The sequence below is a fragment of the Sander vitreus genome, chromosome 3 (assembly GCF_031162955.1).
Source record: "Sander vitreus isolate 19-12246 chromosome 3, sanVit1, whole genome shotgun sequence".
NCBI classification, from domain to species: Eukaryota; Metazoa; Chordata; class Actinopteri; order Perciformes; family Percidae; genus Sander; species Sander vitreus.
The window spans coordinates 11,159,054-11,180,890 of NC_135857.1; the positions used below are offsets into that span (position 1 = coordinate 11,159,054).

Sequence of the window (21,837 nt, forward strand, 5' to 3'; positions counted from 1 at the left end):
ACCATCTGTGCACATGCCCTGCTTCTATATTTGTACATCATCATAAATCGGAATTATGTCCTTTGTTCATCATCATCATTCTTACCGAATATTTTGTGTTGGATGCAAGCTCCTCCCCCTCCCTCAGCCAGCTGATCATTGGTTTTGGATTTCCCTGGGCAGAGCAGCTAAGCACAGTGCTTCCCCCTTCCTTCGCCTCCACATACTGTGGCGGCGTCGCTGTAAATGAAGGTGGGGCTGTGGAGAAAGTAAAAAAACAGGAATCATTACAAAAGTTATACAATTAAGTACAACAATAATCATGAAACTGCATTCAAATGCCCTGCCTGATGTTGTCTTCAGTCTGAGATAATGTCTGTTTTCATTCGTAGCTTTACATAGATATTTAGCCATGCTAGCAGCTATATGGGTGGCAGTTTCGGTCGGTCCGCCACTTTGGTCCAGACTGAAATATCTCAACAACTATTTGATTGTCAAAAAAAACAACTTTGGACAGACATGCATGGTCCCCAGAGAATGGCTCCTAATGAATTTGGTGATTCCTCAACTTTTCATCTATCAGCATTATCAGGTCAGAACTTGAACTTGGGCCTGGAAGCTTCAGCAAAGTTTAAGTTTTAAGTATGAAACCTCCATGATCTAAAAATACAAACAGCAATAGTTGACCTTGTTTTTTGTTCGAGGTGTCCTGTTACATTTTTTACGTACTTTTTATAATGATGGTCCAACAGGAATATGCTTTTTGGGCCACAGGGGATTGTTGTTGTTATAGTACCGTTGTTGGCCAGTGGGACAATGTGGCAGTATTCAGCTCTCTTTTTTTCAAGATAATTTTTTGGGCTTTTCTGCCTTTAATTTGACAGGAAAGCTAGGTGAGAAAGGAGAGAGAGAGGGGGAGGCCATGCATGAAATCGTCACAGGTCGGATTCAAACCCTTGGACCTCTGCGTCGTTGAATAAACCTCTCAGTACATGTGCGCCTGCTCTACCACTGATCCAACCCGGCCACAGTATAAAGCTCTCTTATCACATCCATGCAGCTAGACATCCAAGTGAACAGGGACCAGTTCCTTCCATGTTGCCATTTATTCTTGAAAACCTACAGAAACCACTTAGCAGCATCACTGCATTTCCACCTGATGTTTCTGAGCTTTACTAACAGCCACAAGGGAGCTCTTCACCACTTACTGTAGGCCAATAAACTGGAGTTTCCACCACCAGCTGCTTTCAGTGTTTCGACATAATATTTTGATTATAAATAGTGGCACAGTGTTTAGTTAAAGAGAAAAAAAGAGCGCTGCTATACAAATGGGTCACCGCTTACCGCTGGGAGTGCTCCCATGCTTCAGACTGCACACAAGCACCTGGCATGGAGTTAACAAATCGGCCAATTAGCATGTTTAGACATCTGCCTGTCCATGTCTCGCTCGCTAACACTCATTACATTAGATGATACAGTGGATTAATGGAGATAAAATGCATGATTGGTTTATGTATCGCTTGCTTGTGTGGCTGACAGGTCAACGGCTACATTAAATGGATCATGATGCATCATTACATTTATCAACAGGCAACCTGCTTCACTAGGAGTTTCTGCTTTTATCTGAAGATACCTTATTCATTCTCATTGGTAGATTTGACTCATTATTTAACTACCCATACCTACTTTTGCAGTTTAAGATTTTACAGACTGATCTCAAGAAGTGGCGTATGTATGACACGCCAATTCATATGCCATTTTGGCGTGGTATCAAGACGCATAATCGCTTTTTAGCGTGTTTATCAATGCCGTTTGGCCTCCTTTGACTTACATTACCTTGCGATTGCATGTCAATTTACGCCGAAGCGAGTAGTATGAAAGCCCGCAAATCCACATAGGGAGGTTGGTCAGGGTGGTGGATGGGTCAAACAACATAGGACTTTCACCCAGGAGACCGGGGATCGTGACCCAACCGTCACTTTCTTCTTTTCCTAAACCCAACCCCGTTCTTCTTTTCCTAAAACCAACCATCCCGTTCTTCTTTTCCTAAACCCAACCCTATTATCGTTTTCCTAAACCCAACCCGTTCGCCGTGATGCTAATTCCTCGAGCCGTCTTTCCTGCTCTGTCTCTTTTTCGCTCTTATACTGTTGCCCCTGGCAACCGATAGCGTAGGATCCCAAATCGTCACGTGACAGAAAGCTACCATGACGTATGTCCTCATTGTCAATACGGCATGGACATACACACGGATAGCAACGTGCTATATACGGTAGACATACACGCAGCGTAGACATACACGCAGATAGCTCAAAATGCGTACAGATAACACGCCACTTGGCTTTAGAAAGTGGCGTGTATGTTTACGTGAAGTCATGATGTCACGTTGGATTTTACATAAAAATATATATTATAAGTTTATAAAATGTGTCTAGTTTGGGGCTCCTTGTCACATTTGAGATGTCTATTAGTTGTTAGCATGAAGAGATTTTCCCTCTCAAGCTCTCGGATGGTTTAAGGCCCCAGTAATGACAGCACCTGCTTCCACACAATTGATTTTAATGTTGGTAACCCTCCTGCTCTCTGCTTGGTTTTCTTTATATTCTACACTTATTGTATTACCATCTCCTCATTTAGTTTGTTGACCTTATGTACAATACAGTCACATTGCACTACTCAGGAAACAGATAAAGATGACACTTGACTAGCTTTTGTTTCATACATCATACTAGCCAGTGCTGCTGCTGGAGAGACACTTTGTCAGGCTGGAGCAAAAGAGGGCCGTCAGATTTATGTGGTGACCCTTAGGTGGGGCCCGTCCCTCAGGTTGTGAAGCACTCCACTAAACTACCTAACTTTATAGAAAGTAATTAAAACTGGCTGCATCTCGACCAGCTACAGCAGTAAAATGCATCCGTATGATTAATGTAAATGTATAACTGTATGTAATATTAACTAAATGTGGCTGATAATAAGTAGACTTTTAAAAGCAGGATATTTATTTGTAATGGAGTAATGTTTTGATGTGATCTGACTACCTCTTCCACCACTGTAAATGCTGTTATTCATTTTAATCCTAATTCAGATTGTTCTCAAGGGATTGAGCATCAGTTGACAGAAAATAGTTGGCACACGTCGGTGACAGCAGCAGGTACATTGGTCAACCTGGGAGTTGTTTTCACACCATCAGGTACAGCTCGTCACAGAGGAAGTGTCACTGTGGCTGGGAAACCAGGGAGTTGATCTACAAAAAAAGTATCACATTCTCGCCCTACTTACTGCAGCTCTTCATCAATTATATACATAAAAAGATGCTTGAAGATCCTCTTCTTTGAAGGCTTATAGTACATTTGCCATTATTTCCTCACTAACTTGTGCATCTGCATCATTCCCTTGCTTGGTCTCTCTTTTCTTGTCTCTGCTCCTAAGAGAATACGGATACATAGAGTACACATTTCTCATTGATTTCACATCATGAGTCTCTAACGTGTAACGTGTGTGTTTCAGTGTAAACTGTTGCAGAGAGAAGAAAGAGGCCCTCAAGGAGACTTTCCTCCCTCTTCTAATGTCAGCATACTCAAAGTACTCCACAGAATCTGGATTATAATATTTTGTAATTAAGAGGAGAAAGAGAGGGGCTCTTACTGCCACACTCACATCCTACCTTTCTCTTTTGGCAGGATCAGACTACACAATATTTTTCGTGTTTTGAGATGGTCACTGTCACATTAGGCGATCATTGAGCCATAAATCCTTGCTGTGACTTGGCCAACAGACATGGAAGATTACACATTGGATGCCGCCCAATCACATGGGATGGATTGTAGACACTGGTTTAAGATTATTGAGTTTTGTCCATTTGTCCAACACATGGGTCCCTTTTGGGCTGACATTTGGGCCCATGTGAGCAATTTTGGGTAAATGTGAAAAAAAATCCACTTATTACTTAAATCTGCATCTTTAAACCAATGGCTAACAATTGTGGAAGAAATCTTTTTAATGGAAATACTGACACACAAACTTAGACTACAAGAAGCACAACTAGACAGAAAATGGGAAAGAAATGGACTCTGTACAAGACTCAAAATGACGACACTGGACTAGAACAATATTAACAGAAACATTACTCTGCAAGGTTGTAAAATGTGAAGGCAATCCCCAAGCACATTTCTTTTTGTTTCGTTTGCTAGTGTTTGTTAGGTGAATTGGTGAATTTAATGTCAATACAGATTTAAGTGGAGAAAAAAGAATCTGCATCTTTGGGTCCTACATGGGCCTGAGGATAATTTTTCAGATGGGCTCCATTTGTAGCCACAATGGGCCCATTAGTGACTGACAAGGACAGAGAGACACGAGGGATATATGGAGCTGGTGGACAAATGAGCTGGCATTTGGGCCCCAGTTGGGTCAACCAAATGGGTCCTAAATGCCAGCCCATCACTAACCCAGTGACACAGTGGCAGGGTATGTGTTTTTAATTTTTCAGTGTGTCAATTAAAATCATGGTACGCTGGTGCAATGGTGTATTTTCCATTCCTGAAAAGCTTGCTGATGCTTGAAAGAGAAGCGAAGGACAAGAGAGACAAGACTAGAGAGAGGAGAGGAGAAAAAGGAGGGAGGGCAGAGAAAGAGAGAGAGAGTGGACTTAGTGTCTTTTTCGGGCACAAGGCCTTGCCATCTGACACCTGCCACTGAGTGGGCACGAATTCCCTGTCCGCTTGGCAGGAAGTAAAGGCCAGCAAACAGGAACTCAAAGGAGGAGTGTATGCAAATACCAACAGCCAAAGGAAATGGGTGCCCTTAGTGTCTGTGTGGGGGCCAGACGAAAATGGCACCTGCTTCCCTCACAGACACCCATTTAGATGACAACAGTAGCATAAAGTCTTCATATGAATTCCCTTTTTGAATATCTTGACTCTGGAACAACTGCTGCTTTTGGTATTTCCATGAATGTCTGCGTTTTAAATCAATTATGAGTCCAAGGACAAATAATTATTTGTACCAGTTAAACACATCAACACCAAGTATGCAGAGCAAGCTGACTGCATCTTTACAGCCAGACACAGTACATACATGAGGTCATGTAAAATGACGTCACTTAATATGCCAAATATAATATGACATTCAGAGATATTATTAGTTCTGCTAGAACCCGAAGAGCTCAGTTTCTGTTGAAAGGCCTGACAGGAGTGGAGAGCAGCAGAAGAGGGAGAGAGGGAGGCAGCAGTTGAAGTTAAGAGTGAATACTGATGAGGAAAGCTACAGAGATTCAGTATGCCTACACAACAAGACATTGACACACACACACACACACAGACACACACACACACACACACACAGACAGACGTTCCCAAACTCCAAACATCAAGAGAGTGTGCAGGTGATGGCAGAGTACGACCTATTCACTCTTCAACTACAACTTCAACCAGCAGACAGAGATCTCATTGAGCGGCATACAAACACATACAATGAGACGCTCTCATGTCAATGTTGATGTAATGCGCTGCACACAGAACACAGTGCGGAAAGCAATTTTCCATGTGTGTATGCTGTACTAACACACAAACACACACTGAAGAAAACATTATGTTCTGCATTGATAATAACCATTTATACACATCAGCATTTTTCATTCCAAAGTGATTATGCTGTGCAATGGACTTTATAAATGGTTCTTTACACAGTATTTTGCATACAGCGTGTTGTAATCATTATTCAAATACGAGAATTGCATCCATTGTAAAACATATGCATGATCAAATCGAAAATGCATGAGTTTCACACAGCGCTAAAAATATACATGTGAATTAGTTTGACAGTTTGCTCGCAAAGTCTCTCTCTAACAACACAGAGGATTACAGCTCTCTGAAGTTAGAGACCTGTGAAGCTTTAACACAAGAAAATCACCACTTTTGGCCTGAACCATTCTGATCTGGCAAATATTCACCGATTCATATTAACCAGTTGCAGAAAAGCCAACTAAGAAATGCAAGGAATACTACAAAATGAGACATACTACATGAATTTGCTGCATTAACTTTACTGCATCTTTGCTGCATCATGCATTTACTCAGTTACATATACTGCAAAATATATGAAGCAGCTTAATATAATATCTGTCTATATTGATTTTAGTCTGCAATATAGGGCTTAAAAAAATTAAACACAAAATGAGTCGTTGTCCCTGCCGCTCTGCAACAATGTGAAGACACACTTCACACAGGATTCTCTGAGCCACTGGGGCATTCCTGGGAAATGCTAAGGTGCAGATTTTTTTTCCGCCTGGTCATCAGTTTGATAGCTCTCAGACTATCGCAGACGATCCCTGCCGGAACCGCCTCAAACAGGGCGCAATCAATTCTCTTCTAACCAGCCTCTCATCTCTTTTTCACGCCAGGGCCTTTTGAAAAGAAGCTGCAGGAATGATCTGAAACCGTGTCTAATAACTACTCCTTCAAATGTGTCTGGTAAAAAAAGAATATAGAAAACCATAAACTGTCACCAGCAGATAAGTGGACCAGTGAGTCAAGAACCAGAGTGACTGAAGGGCTGCAATGTATGATTAGTTTCTTTATTTTTTAAGTACAATACCAAAGACAAAAGTAGTGCATTAGGGCGAGTCACTTTAGTAAAAGTCCAGCAAGTACAAGAGGAGTTTGCACACAGAAACCAATAAGAATGCCCTTTTAAATCTCTCCTTTCAGTTTATATGTTTGATAATTACCACATACATATTTTTTTCTAAATATGTCAGGAAATAGTGAAGAAAATAGCCCATAGATATTCAATGTATGATGAAAAGCAGCAAATTCTCGCATATGAGAAGCTGCTAAATGTCGTTTGACATTAAACTTTAAAGAAATATAGTAAAATCAAGGTTAGAACTACTAAAACTAAAAGTAATTGAAGGATGCAGAACTATATATTAAAAACAGACTGTATGTACAGATGTCTATGATTATACCTGATGCCAGCAAAGTCAGTGAAAATTAGCTATTTTAGCAGCACTTTAATCAAAACTAAAAACACGGAGAAGAACTTTAAATTACATTACAACAAGTAAACATTTACACTATCTACCAAACATATGTATGCATATTGGACTATTGGTCCTCCTTATAATCAATGTAATGGCTAAATAATGATATGCTTATTTATCATCAGGTGTGTTGACAGACTATTATTACCTGCGTTTGTACTTTTTACCTTGAGAAGATCGAGGACAAAATGTCCTCTAGTAGGAAATACTAGGTTTTTTTTTCTTCATACGGAGCTTAATTGTAGGATAGGTTTTCTATTTGTTTCTCTTCACACCCACAAACACATATGTTCCCAGTCAGACAACAGGCGCCATTGGCAGGTGACTCACCATTGACTGTGAGGTGCACCCAGCTGCCGTTGTGGAAGGTGTCGTACTGTTGCTCCAGCATCAGGACCCTGCACTCGTACCAGCCCTGGTCCTCGGAGCGCACTGGGTCAATCTGTAGGGAGGCCTTCCCGTGCAGAGAGGCTCTACCTGGAGACAGAAGGGGATTAATATATATCTCTCTCTCTCTCTATATATATATATATATATATATATATATATACACACATACATATATATACACACATACATATATATACATACACACATTTGTCTTTTTCTGTTTTTCAAAACACCTAGCTATACTGTTCACCACAGATATCCATCATAGCAGCAGGGGGTTAAGCCCTTCACTTCAACCTTTTTTCTTCTCGCAGCATGAAACAAATGTATGATGCACTGGGTTTGCATCAAATGTAGCCTCCAAGTCATGGTGTAAACTAATGTGTTTTAAAGAGATTAAAAAGACAAACAAAATACATTCTGCCACTGAGTACTGCATGCTATTAGGATTACATGCAACAGTATATGCCTCATAAAGTCAGACTTTGAACTACTAGTTATTAAAATAAACACATGCACGAGCCTGTTTTGATGCACAAAGTCCAAGTCGGCTGTGAAAAATAAATTAATTCTTATTAACTGTATTAATGTACTCATTGAGTACAGCAGTCTGGAAGTTTTCCAAGCAATGAATGGAAGGCAGGAAAACACCAGTCTCTCGCAGAGTTAATAGAGACAGACAATCTCTAACAATTACTGCACCTTCATACCTACGGGGCAATTTAGAGCCTTCAATCAGCCTGAATTACAAGTCTTTGGACCGTTGGAGGAAACACAAAATGGATCATGCTGAAGAACATGCAGACTGAAATTTTCGGTAATGATTTAGCCTTTTGCCAAGAGATAGAAGAAAACGATCGATACCACTCTCATGTTTGTACAGAGGACGGACATGAGTGATATCATCTAACTCTCGGCAAGAAAGCGTATAAGCATATTCCTCAAAGTGTTTGTCGATTAAACATCACAATATTTAAGCATAAATGTGACTTGAAAACAAACCAGCTACCTTCCAGTACTGGGATGTATGCATGAAACTACCTAGGAGCAATACCCTCAGCTGAATTAAAATAAAGTATTGGTATGGGAAAAGACCAGCCTCCCACATCAAAGAAATCATCTATGTCTTATAAAACTTCCTCATCCCCGCCGCTTCAAGGCTGAGCATAAATTGGAATTCTAAAAGGAAGAAATCACAAGGGATGAGAGAAGTTCGGGAAACTAGGCCTGGTGAAATCTTCAGCTGCTAAGCTGTCTGTCTTCAAGCCTCCAGCCCGCTGCTCACATGGCTGCCTCTGACAGCCCAACAGACTAAAACATTCGCTTCTGCTGTCTGACGAGTGTTCGGAGATGCAGCATTTTTTTCTAACTTTGTTGTGTAGATGTTCTATAAGCACTGTTTCCTGGTTTTTCAAACTGTCAGGCAAATATATTGAAGGGCGGGCTGAAATGCTATACCAGCACTGTATATAAATGGAATAGATGGATAGATACCATAGTGCCATAGTTGGGGTAGAAAACTGACGTTTTTTTGGTGTTTTTTTTAGCAGAAAATCGATGCAGCAAAGAGGAGGAGAGACGAGCTGCAGTCTTGCAGTAAAAAAAAAAGGTAGCTTGTCTTTAAAAAGTCAAGTCTATTTTTTGCCTGGGCATTGAAGTGCTGAGTGGGGTGGGTGGTGGCGTGAAGGGTAGGGATCAACCTCAGCTCCCATTTGTCAAAGTGTGAGAGGGTGCCGCTGTAAACAGAGTTAACAGCACCGTATCCACGTCAGGACCGGCCCCCCCTGGGAATACACCACTTACACAGTACAGGCTTCTGTCTACTGTGAAAACAGATGAGCCAACACATTGTTCAGATCACATCGCAAGCTTTGTCAAATAGGAAAGCTTTAAAAAGCAAACACTAAAGATCCAAAGTGACAAAGTTAGGAGACAGTGTGGTAGACTTAAAAAAAAAAAAACTTAGAGATACGATTAAAAAAGGGAAAATATATAGTTGGGAAGGGATTTTTTCATGTTGTAAATTGTATGTTTTGTATTTTGTTTAAAAAAAAAATTTACTGAAGTCTTATTTTTCTCATTTTTCCCTTGTGATAATGGAGTTTGCCACCATAAAAAGCCTTGACTTGTTATATCCTATCCATATGTTATATGTGTTTTAAGTGTCAGAAACCACTCCCTGGTTCACTTATTACACACTCAGTCGGTACTGTACTCTATAACGAGCAGTAAGCTAAGCATTTGGACGCTTATAAATCCTTATTATTAACTCTCGTTATTTAACGGTAAGATAAAACATAGCTTTTTACATCATTATCCTGTAGCCTACTGTGTACATGTAGGAAAAGTGGAGCTCCTAAGAGGGCAATAATGTTTACTTATACTGTACATATCCATATTATCCTTGTGCATCCGAGATATGGTTTCGTTTTCCAACAGCTTGTCCCAAAGCGGGACACTAAAATTTCACAAGCTGCACATCTGAATTATTGATTGCGTCGTTGCTTGAGTGGGCACAAAAATAGATGTTTTTAAATGTTCTAATTTCCATATAGCTGCAGGAAACACTTTAAAAAGATAGATTTTAGTCTGCAAGGAGATATGTAGTTCTCATTTTGCAGTAAATTAGACTGAAAATACACAGTTCTAATGAGGAATCTCAATTTACTTATTACAATGAATATACTGTTGGTGTCTAAAGTGAACAAAGGTAATGATCACTGACCCAGACAAAATGATTGACCCATAGATGGATTCACTAAAATCTGCATGGTGAACATATTTTGGATTGGTCCATACTGTAAGTGCAGCATTCATGGATAATCGACTCTGTTTTGGTAGCAGCTGTGTGATGGAATAATATCACATTGAGTCTATTCACCAATTTCATTCATACTAAGTGATAACAATTCATGGGAGTAGCCCAAATGAGCTCTGAGACTGCACGGACCCAAAGAGCATCTCATCAACTATAGGCCACTGTCATTATCACACACTGTCGCCATGCACATGCAATCCCCAGAACAAACTTTAATCTATGTAATGAGACCGGCCATATTCATGTTGCATCTGTTCGATGGTAATTCCTCAGCAGTGGACTTGACGCCACATGGCAGAGGCCCACTAGAGCCCGAGCGAGCACAGCGGAGTGTGATGCTGTTTGGAAAGCACTGGTCGTTCATACCCTGCTGCCGGTCAGGAGGTTAAAGTAAGCAATGAAACGCTCCAGCAGCTGCAGTATCTACAGTAGCCACTACAGAACAAAAAAAAAAAAGGAGGGGACAGTCACTGCCATTAGTCGTATTTGCAGTGGTGACCCTGCTTGAAAAGCCCACAGGAAGTAATTTCAATGAATTTATTATTATTCACACCACTTTCACTGAAAACAAACCCTGAAAACCCTACCTCACACGGGAATTGAATCCTCCAGCTTTTCGACAAGCCGAGCTTTGCCTTCATTTCGCAGCATATTACCAGGTCAGGCAGGGGTTTTGTACTTGGTAAAGAGGTGGGAACACGAAGGGATAATTCTGACCCCATTCTGACAGCTCGCCATCTTGTCACAGATGCTGAAGCAACATCAGAAAAAACTATTTCCTGCTGCAAGTCTGTGTGACGGCAGATGCAAATATATTGTCTAAGCCAGGAGAGGGACATTTTATATATATATAGCTATAGCTATAATCAATATTTTTATTTAGATTAAATGTGAAAGGGCTCGTTCATTGTGACAACCTTCAGGTCTGCAGAGCTTTATAGCATCTTTCAGTTTCAATTGTTTTGGATTTATGGCCAGCAACTTTACTCTTCTGGTTAAGCTTCACCGCTCTCATAGTGTGTGGCCACAACAGGCAGCAGTTTTCAGAGAACAAAACTCACTGTAAGCTACTCTAAGCTACTGCAAGCACCAAACAACAGACAGGCAGAGTTAGCAGCTAGCTGGTGAACATAGTGTATAGCATTTAGCAGCTAACGAGTCCAATATTTTACTTAGCTTTTGGAGACCAAAAACAGAGCTGAGCAGAGTAAATATTGGATTTTAATTCACAGGGTGGCCAGAAACATGATGCTCCTGCATCAACGTAAAAGGACATAATACACTCAGCGTTTTTTTTTTCCCTTCATGAAGGTAATAATGTTTAGAGAGGCGCTATTTCAATTTTATGATCATTTGGAGGCTGCAGTTTATGGTGCTGTTGAATTGTATTGCGTTATACTAACTAACATGTACGGGTTTTTAATATACTGTATCGACTCTACACTATATGCTCTGTGCTGCATTGTCACTGGAGTGTGTAGGATGTAGAATGTATGTACAATGCAGTCGTAAATTGCTGAGACAGTTATTTCCCTCTATTCACTCAGAGGTAGCAGATGCCCCTGCACAGCCCCAAACGCCATGTTAGAACAGAAAGAAGTGCAGTTCAAGAACCGGAATGCTTTGCAAAGGCAGCCAAGTATTTCTCTTAGTACTTAAAGGCCTCAGTGTACTGCACCATGTCCTATACTTAAAGCCAAACAGCTAAAGAACTATACTTGAGGGAAAAACAGACTGGATCACGCTGAAATTTCAGGTCAATCTTCTCAATGAGACAGGATTGGGAGGTACATGTACACAGCACATTTGCACTGCAATAGTTTGAACTGGTTGTCAGAAATGGCTCTGCTCTCAGCCAGAAGTTATACTTAGGTTTGCAGCAGTGTAAGGAAATATATATGCTGTATAATCATAGAAATATTTCCAGAATGATTTGAGTTTAAAGCTAAAATCTGTAATGTTTTTGAAGCGATATATCATTACAATATCCATCAGTTTGATGGACTCACAAAAGATAGATTTACCATGTTTGGAGACACGCTTCATACTCTGCTATAGTGGAAATATTGGTCAGGTTACAGATCCCATCCAACTTTAGTAAATAATATGTGTTCAGGTAACTTGTTTGGTCGATAACATGTTCACCAGTGTTCACCAACACTTACCGCATAGACATGAGAGTGATATTAAACTTCACATCTTACTCTTGGCAAAAAAAGCGACATTTTGGGAAAAAGTGTACTCTATCTCTGTATCTAAAATGTCAAGCAATTCCTTTAAATCCATAGAGTTGTTGTTTTTTAACATGAATTCTGTTTCACATGTGACTCTAACTCTTTCACATGTGGAAAAATGTAGTTTAAAATGCGTACTGTAAAACTCTTGTTGTCAACTTTGTATCTGCTGCAGTGTCAACAAGCCAAAGTCCTGTGGATTTACTGTGCTTGGCAACTAAAAAGATATTGATCCTGATTCATCCCAAGATGCATCTAAATGCTCATTAATACAAAATTCATAAACTAAAGCTGTTAAAGTTAAAAAATTAAATAAAAAACATGTCATAATATACTTTCAGGGCTGGATTACTTTGACATAGACAGACAGACATCTTACCAGTGTACTCTGGATCCACATGAGGAGGGTAGAAGCGGAAGTTGATGAAGAAGGGAATAGGCACTCCAAACTTGAACCACTCCACCACATAGGGGGGCTGCTGGCCGTCCAGGGGAGGGGACACGTCACACCCCAGGATCACGCTCTCTCCAGCGCGCGCCGTCACAAACCGGGGCTCCTCTCTCACTCCGTGGGCACCTGTGAAGAAGAAGCAGCAGTGGTTACCACTAACAAGGAATTTCATCTTCTCGGGGCTGGAGTCTGACATACAAAAGAACAAGGTGCAGGTATATTCTTCTGCACAGAATTCCTGCAGACAAAGCAGAAAAATGGCATTGCACCCAAGTCATCCAAGACTAATTTGCAAGCAATAATTAGGAGGCAATTAAAGAATATCGACTAAACTAGAGCTGCAAAGATTAATTGACAAATCCGTTTCAGTAATTTCTTAAGAAAAGAAATTCAAAATTCTCAGATTCCAGCTTCTTAAATGTGAATATTTTTCTGGTTTCTTCATTACTCTATGACAGCAAACTGAATATCTTTGAGTAATAATAATAACAAGACATTTGAGGACTAGGGTTGGGTATCGTTTGGATTTTTATGATTCCGATGCCGAACCGGTACTTTGAAAACGATTCTGATTCTTGAAAAACTGAAAAAGTGTAATATGTTTACTAGCGATCACGTGCAGTGAATGGTTAATATGCTTTTACGTCCGTTTTGGTGAGCCCAGAGGGAAAATATGGCATTTTAAAAGTAGCCATTTACGGTAGCTAGCTAACGGTAGACTACAGAGAAAGTGTGATATTTTTACGTCCGTTTTTGGAGCGACAGAGGGAAAATATTTCAGTCGACACATTAAGTGGAACCGAAATGAGGAACCAAAATTTGCGTTCTAATCTGGTCTGATTCCTACCGGTTGCGTAGGAACCGGTTTCATAGTGGAACCGGGTTTCGGTACCCAACCCTATTGAGGACGTCATCTTGGAGAAACTTTGAGAAACCCTGATCAACAGTTTTCATGTTCTGACATTTTTAAGACCAAACAACTAATCAACAGGTGAATCTACAAACGTTAGTTGCAGCCCTTGACTAAACTACTGCACGATGGATTAAAACTACATTTTGCTTCAGATACATTAAACACTCTGGGCCTACATTGAGGTCCTGAATGACCACCATGCACACGGGTAAACCCTATCGTCATCTGTCACCTGCGTCTGCTGGTGAGTGTTTTGTGGCTGTGCCATACTGTACTATAAATGAGCTGCCAAGGGGTTCCATTGATCATAGCTGGCTGCTGCTCAGATAAGCTTTACTATGAGCACCACCAGGCCTGGCGTTTAGCCACGACTGTCCAGGCACGCTGCCGAGCGTTGACCTATCAGATGACTGAAAGGTCGGCCTACCTGCCTCAGCAGAACGCTCACTCTGGGAATGGATTTTCTCCAGCTGCCACCCCCGCTTTCATTGAACCGGCTGTATCTCCACCGTCAGAGCAAGCATGACTACCCGCCCTCGCCCAGGAGGGAAATCGCTTCAGGGATCAAGAGACATGCTGACGTATCACTCCAGAGAACCACCAGCTGAATAACTTAACGCTTTCATTAGCAGCATCATTTGCACGAGCAGGACTTATTATTTTTTACAAGAAGAGCTAATACGTTACAGACCTGGAGGTATTATGGGCTCAAGCAGCACTGGTGTTACTGTATGTAGTTATGTTATCTGCTCCATGTTCCACTACCGTCACTGTATGAAATGAAAATGTTACATGATCTGTGCCTTTTCAGCTGTCACACTGTAATTAAAACCCAAATATTTCCACCCAGTTCTTCTGTCTGAAAAATAAAGCTTTAACTCCACCCCTACAGGCCATATGCATCACTTAGTGATTGTGTCTACCGGTTTAATCTGCATTATCCTGTGATAGAGTTAATCCACTTTATTCGTTTCAGCCAGCACAGATTCTGGACTGAAACAGAGCAGATTTAATCAAATTGCACTTTTTTAAAGTGGAGATGTGGTGTGCCAGTCAGTTGCGGGCATCAGTCCTGGAATCTGCTTTGCATCTGTGCCTGCTATCACCTGCTAACAGCCATTCTAAGCTACCCTGTATGGCGTTAGAGTTGTGCCTCATTCCTGAGCGAGCAATTTTATATTTTGAGCACAGAGAAATATATTTTGCAAGCACATACATTACATTTTGTAGGGAAATTATACAAAAACTAAAATCTATTCCATGCTCAATAATTGTATTTGTATGTTTGCTATTATCCATATTACAGTGCAATAATAACCCCTCTCACGCACTTTCCCCATGTGCCCACTCACAAACTCTGGAGCGCTGGTAGCGTTAGAATGAGGCACAAATATAAGGCCATTACCCTGAGCTCTAATGAATGACACAAACCTAATGAAATGCATTGCATGACTCAATATACCCCAAATGACCATTTAGATCTCTGAAAGAACAGCACGAAAATACAAAAAGCTGCACGAGCCTGAATGTTAACCCTAAAACAGAATTAATACCCAACGAATACGATGGAAGTGTAACAAGTGCGACATCTCATAGGGTAGCTGATGGACAACTACAAGCCACAGACAAGCTGTGCATCAAAGAAAGAACAAAACTTAATGTACTAATTTGGAGCATCTAAATCATCGTAGTTAAGCAGCATTTGTCATTAAGATTAAACTGAGGGTCAGTGTAGCGTGTCAACATGCATAAAAATAGCTGAGAGTGGACGAGAGGGGAGTTGATTGTTGCAGAGAGCTTCTGTGGGCATGACGCTCTGCTCTGCAGCCCGTACAAAACATGACCTTTTAATGCACTTCTGAGGAAACCTGTCCCATCCAGCTATAAGCAAAACAAAATCAGAAATCTGCTAAACTAATCCTTTCCGGCTTGCCAAAGCCTGAAATTTACACCTGAGCACGCTCCATTGCAGCCTCATTTATAACACCTTTAAAAACGATTATAATAACCACCTTCAACACCACATACAGGGCTCGTGAAGAGACATGTGCTCTGAAGTTTCTTGATAAATGCTCTTAAGACAAGTTCACTACTTTTGAATTTTAGATCAGTGAATCCCAACGTGGTTGCCTTAAAGCAGTGGTTCCACACAGTCCGAGACAACTGATTTTGAGGAAACACACACACGTGTGCACCTCACCAGCGGTGTTGGATAACAAATGAAATTAGAGACTTTATGTGTCTCTTGTCTTTACTTCTGGGTCTGGCACTTGTGCTCTATGACTTTCAGAAAAAAAGGGATCAGGCTCCCATCTATAATGAAAGACACTGGATACATTGTTTGGTTTGAGTAAGTAGAGTCACTTGACATGAAACACTGGCAAAACTATGTGGCACAACTGTGCGTGCTGCTGAAATCCATTGTTTTCTCTGCAGGCGGTTCAGGTAGCACTAGTTTAGAGGCTCGGGTTTCTGCCTGGCAGTATTTTTTGGATCCTGGTGGTAGCGGGAGCAAGTCTTGGACAGAGAACATACTTTAAAAGACTTAAGATAATATATTAGAGGTGCTAATAATTCTCCAATTCCTTTATGGGATCCTCATGAGGGGACAATCAGCAGAGGTTTGGTCACCGCTTTTGCCTTTTTTCATTTCCTTAATGGAGACACAGTGACCCAGTCGGGTTTATGGGGGCTTATTCAGGGGGAAATATTTATGCTCTCAACAACGCATAAATGTGATACAAGCGTCTATGCTTAAGATCTTCCAAATAAACCACACTGTAGATATAGAGGGATCAATAGAGCTAAGAGATGATGGCAATTCCTGATTGCTTTCGCATTGTAAATGTCAACTGAAGCTGAAGCCCTCCAAATACACATAGATAGAAATCTGTTGAGTAAGATCTGCATAAATCAAACAGCTCATAAATCCAAGAGACCAATATGGTTTATGTATCTATACTCGGCACATAGTGGATTTACTGCTATGATCATGAATTCATGAAGGCTAACAATTCAGTCAGCTGTCAGATAAATCCTCTATACGGCAGGCAGTTCATGTACAAAAGAAAGATACATTCCTCATTGTATTACAGGTTAAACAGGCAGAGCCACAGCAAGTTTGATTAGTTAGTGATTATTTTCTCGATTAATGGTTTAATAGTTGGTTAAAAAATGCCTGTTACAATTTCCTGAAGCCGAAGGTGATGTCTTTAAATATCTTGCATCTTGTTTCCAAACAACAGTCCAAAACCCAAAGATATTCAATTTATTGTCATATTAGACTGTGCCTCCGAGCTTTTTGCCTCTAAATGTCTCAGATTGTATGATTTGAATTCCTTTTGAGAGATAAAACTATCAGATATTTCACAAATTTCTAATTAGTGTAACTAACTTAGCTTTTTTTTATTCAAACCTATTCCATTGAGCATCTTGTGAACCCCTTCTTGTGAATATTGTTTTTTTTATGTTTTATTATTGTGTCTTGTATATAACTATGCCAAGGCCTCATGTTCTAACAAGACACCATCATTTAATAAACAGTCCCGCCAGGATTTCACGATGTCGCAATCGCAACAATTCACGCAAATTCAACCAATCACTGTGAATTTGGTGCGACTCGCAATTTTGACCAATCACCGCAACTTTTCCACAAATTTAACCAATAACCGGAGTTTCCCATGACTTCGACCAATCCCAGCAGTCCCACGTGCCAGACTTTGTATCAGCATATGTCTCTGAAGGCCTTTTTATGCTTCTGCGTAGAATCAACGGCGTACCCACGCAGTACTCGCTCCGAAGCTAATCGCCGTCGCCCTCTCACTTCTCCGCGCTCTAACACACTCCCCACACACACACATGCCGGCTCGACGCACACACCAGCAGTAAACATCAGGCCACTTACGTAGGCTACGGCGAAAGCGCTGTGTGGAGCCTCAGCAGAACCATAAAACAAGCTTGAGAGCCACTGACCAAGCGGGAGTGAGAACGGGTTTACGTAACACACGGACGTCGCCAAATTCATTTCCTTGTTTCTGCTATGAAGACGAGACGTGTGTGACTCGAACATCTCACATTTACCAAGAATACGTACAGCGAAAGACCGTGCAAAACATTTCAGACTGTCCTGCCAACCTGTATACATTTTAACATTAATGTACGCTGTAACATTTTTTCACTCTAAAGTCGCTGAAAGTTTCAATCCTGTCGGCTCTCTGCAGCAGGCGGGGCTGCTGCTCAGTTCCCCCCACGACTGACGGGCGCACACACACAAACACACACAAACACATGGTGGATGCAGGAAAAACCGGAGATGAGACGTAGGCTACAGGATGACCTAAATTGAGGACAGCTATGCGTGTTATTGTAAGTGCAATAACAAGCATAGCACATAAAGTGCAAGTTAAAGTCCAATAAGTAACCTTACTTCATCAAACCGTATGAATGTGTGGCCCAGGCCAGGATAGGAAATTAACTAACAATGTAAAGATCAACAAGCCACTGACAGATATGTTCAAATTTGATTCGTTCAATATTATTTCTTGTCTTAAATCCACCAGCCATTTTCATATTATAACAGTTGCAGCATCCTGAGCCTTTACTAGGAAAACTCAGCCCAGAGTAATTTTATTCTCTCCAAAACATGTTTCAACTTCATTGCAACAAAAATACAAAAGACATCGCAACTTTTATAGTAATTTTTATTCAGACCAAACATATACTATGTAGAAATCAGAATAAATACTAATTAAATAATCCACCTTGCCCTCTATTCCAGGCTTTTGAGACAAACTTAAACACATTCAAATTAAACAGCCATTCCTATTATTGCTCATCGGTGCACCAGAATATTTCAGGGTTTGATCCAGCCATTTCATGGAAAATTAACTCTCTTAAATCATCATAATTTGTACACTACAAAAAAAAATATAGGACTCACTTTCCACTTCACCCAAACCACACAGCTCACACAATCACTTCTCCTCCTGTGTATTTTTCAATCAACCAACGTTAATGGTCTGAGGAAGAATACCAGCCCACAACAGTGCAACTATTGTAAAGATCGTTGGCATCTAGTTAAACAAGTTATAACATTACAGATTCAGGGCCAAACTTTTTCTGTGATGTGTGTATGTCCTTAATTTTGGTTTTGACAAGATATTTTCAAACAATTTTTCTTCAAACTTGAAAAAGCTAACACTACAAACACAAAGCATTCATTTAGACATACAACATATCCCCCTCCCTTACATGTTGAGTAAACCTCTTTTGAAATGGGAGATTTACTTCACTTAAACACCTTCTTATTTATTCTATCCTCTGCTATTTTGATGAGACAGATTATTTCACATTACCGTTGTACTGAGGGACCCAATTCCTACCTCATATGTCTAAAGGCAGTTACACACCAACCAGATGGCCGACCGTCGGCAGAAAAGGCAGTTGTACTGATCAGTCTCCCAGAGTTGGTCAAAAAAGTGCCTCGGAACACACCAAAGCGACAAGACGTAATACGTCTCCATAACAGCGCTAATCTGTATTGTCGCCCAAAAAATTAAAACCGGCAGCTGATTGAACAAACGCGTCACGTGGGTTTGTTTTCTCCAGAAATTCAAAGCTAGACTGTCATGGCGGCTTGTTCAGAATACGATCTCATATTGTACTAAAATAGTTCACTGAAACGTGTTTCTGAAAACATTTTAAGCGAGAAATAGGCCGCGCAGTTGCTGAATCCATCTTCATTTCAGATCGACAAAGGTCAGTTTAAAAGATTTACGTCAGATTTTGAGAGGCTTAGTCACGCTCATCCCACTTGCCATTTCCGGTTGAGTCCCGACTGCCTGTCTCCGACTGAGCATGTCAGCTCCTCTAACGGACGACGCCACGGAACACACCGAACAGACTCGAGTCACTGACCTCGCCAGACTGTCCGACGGCCGATAATTAGTATCTATCGATAATATAAGTATTTATACAGTATACTATGCACTAAAATGATCTTAAGTGACAGAGCCAAATACCTTTCTTTCTGAAATGCATTATATGTGTTTTGCTTTGACACCACAAACTAACCACATTTAATATATTCTGTAGGTCAGACTCAGACTCAACCAGTAAAGTTATATCATCTGCGTATCATCCAAGCATATGCATGAATTAGCTTCCTTAATCTTTAGTGCTAAATCATTTACAAATATTGCAAAAAGAGTAGTAGGAGAGAAGATACCCCCTTGTTTTATCCCACCAGTCAGTAAACATATCATTGATCTCCACACAAGCAACTGGGCAACTATACACGGTGCGGATTGCTTTATAAAATCTACTATCCACTCCTGCTTCCATAAATTTGAAGATAATCTCTATTAATCCAGTCAAAAGTAAAAGTCACAAAACATGCAAAGTGGATTTGCCTTTGTGAATTCTAGTTCTAATAAAAGATTGATACAGTCTTGTTTCTATCACAATTCTGTTAATCCACAAGATACTGTTTCATTTCAAAATCAGTGCATTAGTTAGATTTAATTTGTGTCTGGACCCCCAGGTTGGGAAACACTGAGATAAAATGGAATTATTAAGAGTATATGGTGGTTTTGCTTGAAAAATGAATTAAAGTAATTAATCAATCGATTATTATTCTGTTGATCGTTTAATCGATTAATCCACCAATCGTTTCAGCTCTAGAGCTCTGAGAGCATTGCTTTTTGTAACTTGTAGCTTTGTCACAAAGTCAATAATCATAATAATCTTTATTTATAGAGCACTTATCCACGAGGTTGCCTTATGAGATAAATAACACATATGTGTCAAGGACATTAAGAGCTAAGAGAAGCAGCCAAAGACAAATGTTTACTGATACACACAATGTGATGTAACAACATCATAAACCAATAAGAGACATCTGTTCGAGGTCAATCAACAGCTGTGCAGACCAGTACATGAATCATCGCAGCAGAACAGCGAAGGGGCACGCGGGGTTAAATCTGCAAGAGATTTTAACTGGAGCGTTTTTCAAGTGGCAGTGGCTGAAAATGGCTCTCGCACCACACTGTACTTTCAGTTATGAGCACAGATTCGTACAGTAAACGGACTCTCAAGGCAATTTTGGGCAATAATCAGGCAGAGCAGAGTGAAATGTTTTGACAGTAATGCTGTCCAATAACACACTGAACAATATTGTGGGAAAATATAAAAAACTGAGACAAATTTTTGATGAGCAGTGCTTGGATTTTCTGGTCCACGGTGTTTTTTTGATGTTGTTTTGTTACACTAGCACAATATTTCACCCAGAAAAAACTAAAATCTAATATTAACCTCAGGCTCAAATTTGATTCAGCGAACAAGCGAGGAAAACCATTGCTCACTGCAGTTAGAGATTTTGTAAAGGATACATCAAGCTGTGTGTGTGTGTGTGTGTGTGTGTGTGTGTGTGTGTGTGTGTGTGTGTGTGTGTGTGTGCCTTCACAGGGTTGAGGATGTGAGCGCTGCTTTATAACAGACAGAGCTCCCAATGTGGAGCATGTAATGGAATATATAGACTGGACAGAGGCTGGAGAGAGACTCTCAAGGACGTGCAGCCACTGGGCTGGATGGGCCACTGACATGGCGGTAATTGAATGCCAGCCTGCATATGCTGAAGGTCACATCAAAGAATGGCCTGAGTGTGCGTGTGTGCGTGCGTGCGTGCGCGTGCGTGTGTGTGTGAGATGGTGTGGTTGGTGATATGTCTGTTTGCAGTGGCGGTTCTGGGGGGGGGATATTATTCATGCGCAATAATAAAGCCTATGGAGGGTTGGTGGTATGTAACACTTCCAGAACTGCAACTGGGTGGAATAGGTATTCAGATCCTTTACTTAAGTAAAAGTATCAATGCCACACAGTTAAAATACTCCACTACAAGTAAACGTTCTGCATTCAAACCATTCAAAATGTACTTAAAGTATCCAAAGTAAAAGTACTCATTATGCAGGAAACTGGTCCCTGTCAGTGTTTTACTATTAAATATGATGTTACTGG

The 21,837-nt window shown here is 40.6% G+C and overlaps 1 protein-coding gene across 1 annotated transcript in view; it reads right to left on the minus strand.

The window, feature by feature from the left end:
* igsf9ba (immunoglobulin superfamily, member 9Ba) overlaps positions 1 to 21,837 on the minus strand; it is a 75,276-nt gene that overhangs the window by 38,232 nt on the left and 15,207 nt on the right. Inside the window, exons 2-4 of the mRNA XM_078245943.1 lie at positions 12,840 to 13,037; positions 7,349 to 7,495; positions 86 to 237 (exon numbers count right to left, since the gene is read on the minus strand). Coding sequence (XP_078102069.1) covers positions 86 to 237; positions 7,349 to 7,495; positions 12,840 to 13,037 — 497 coding nt within the window. The remainder of the gene's footprint in view (positions 1 to 85; positions 238 to 7,348; positions 7,496 to 12,839; positions 13,038 to 21,837) is intronic.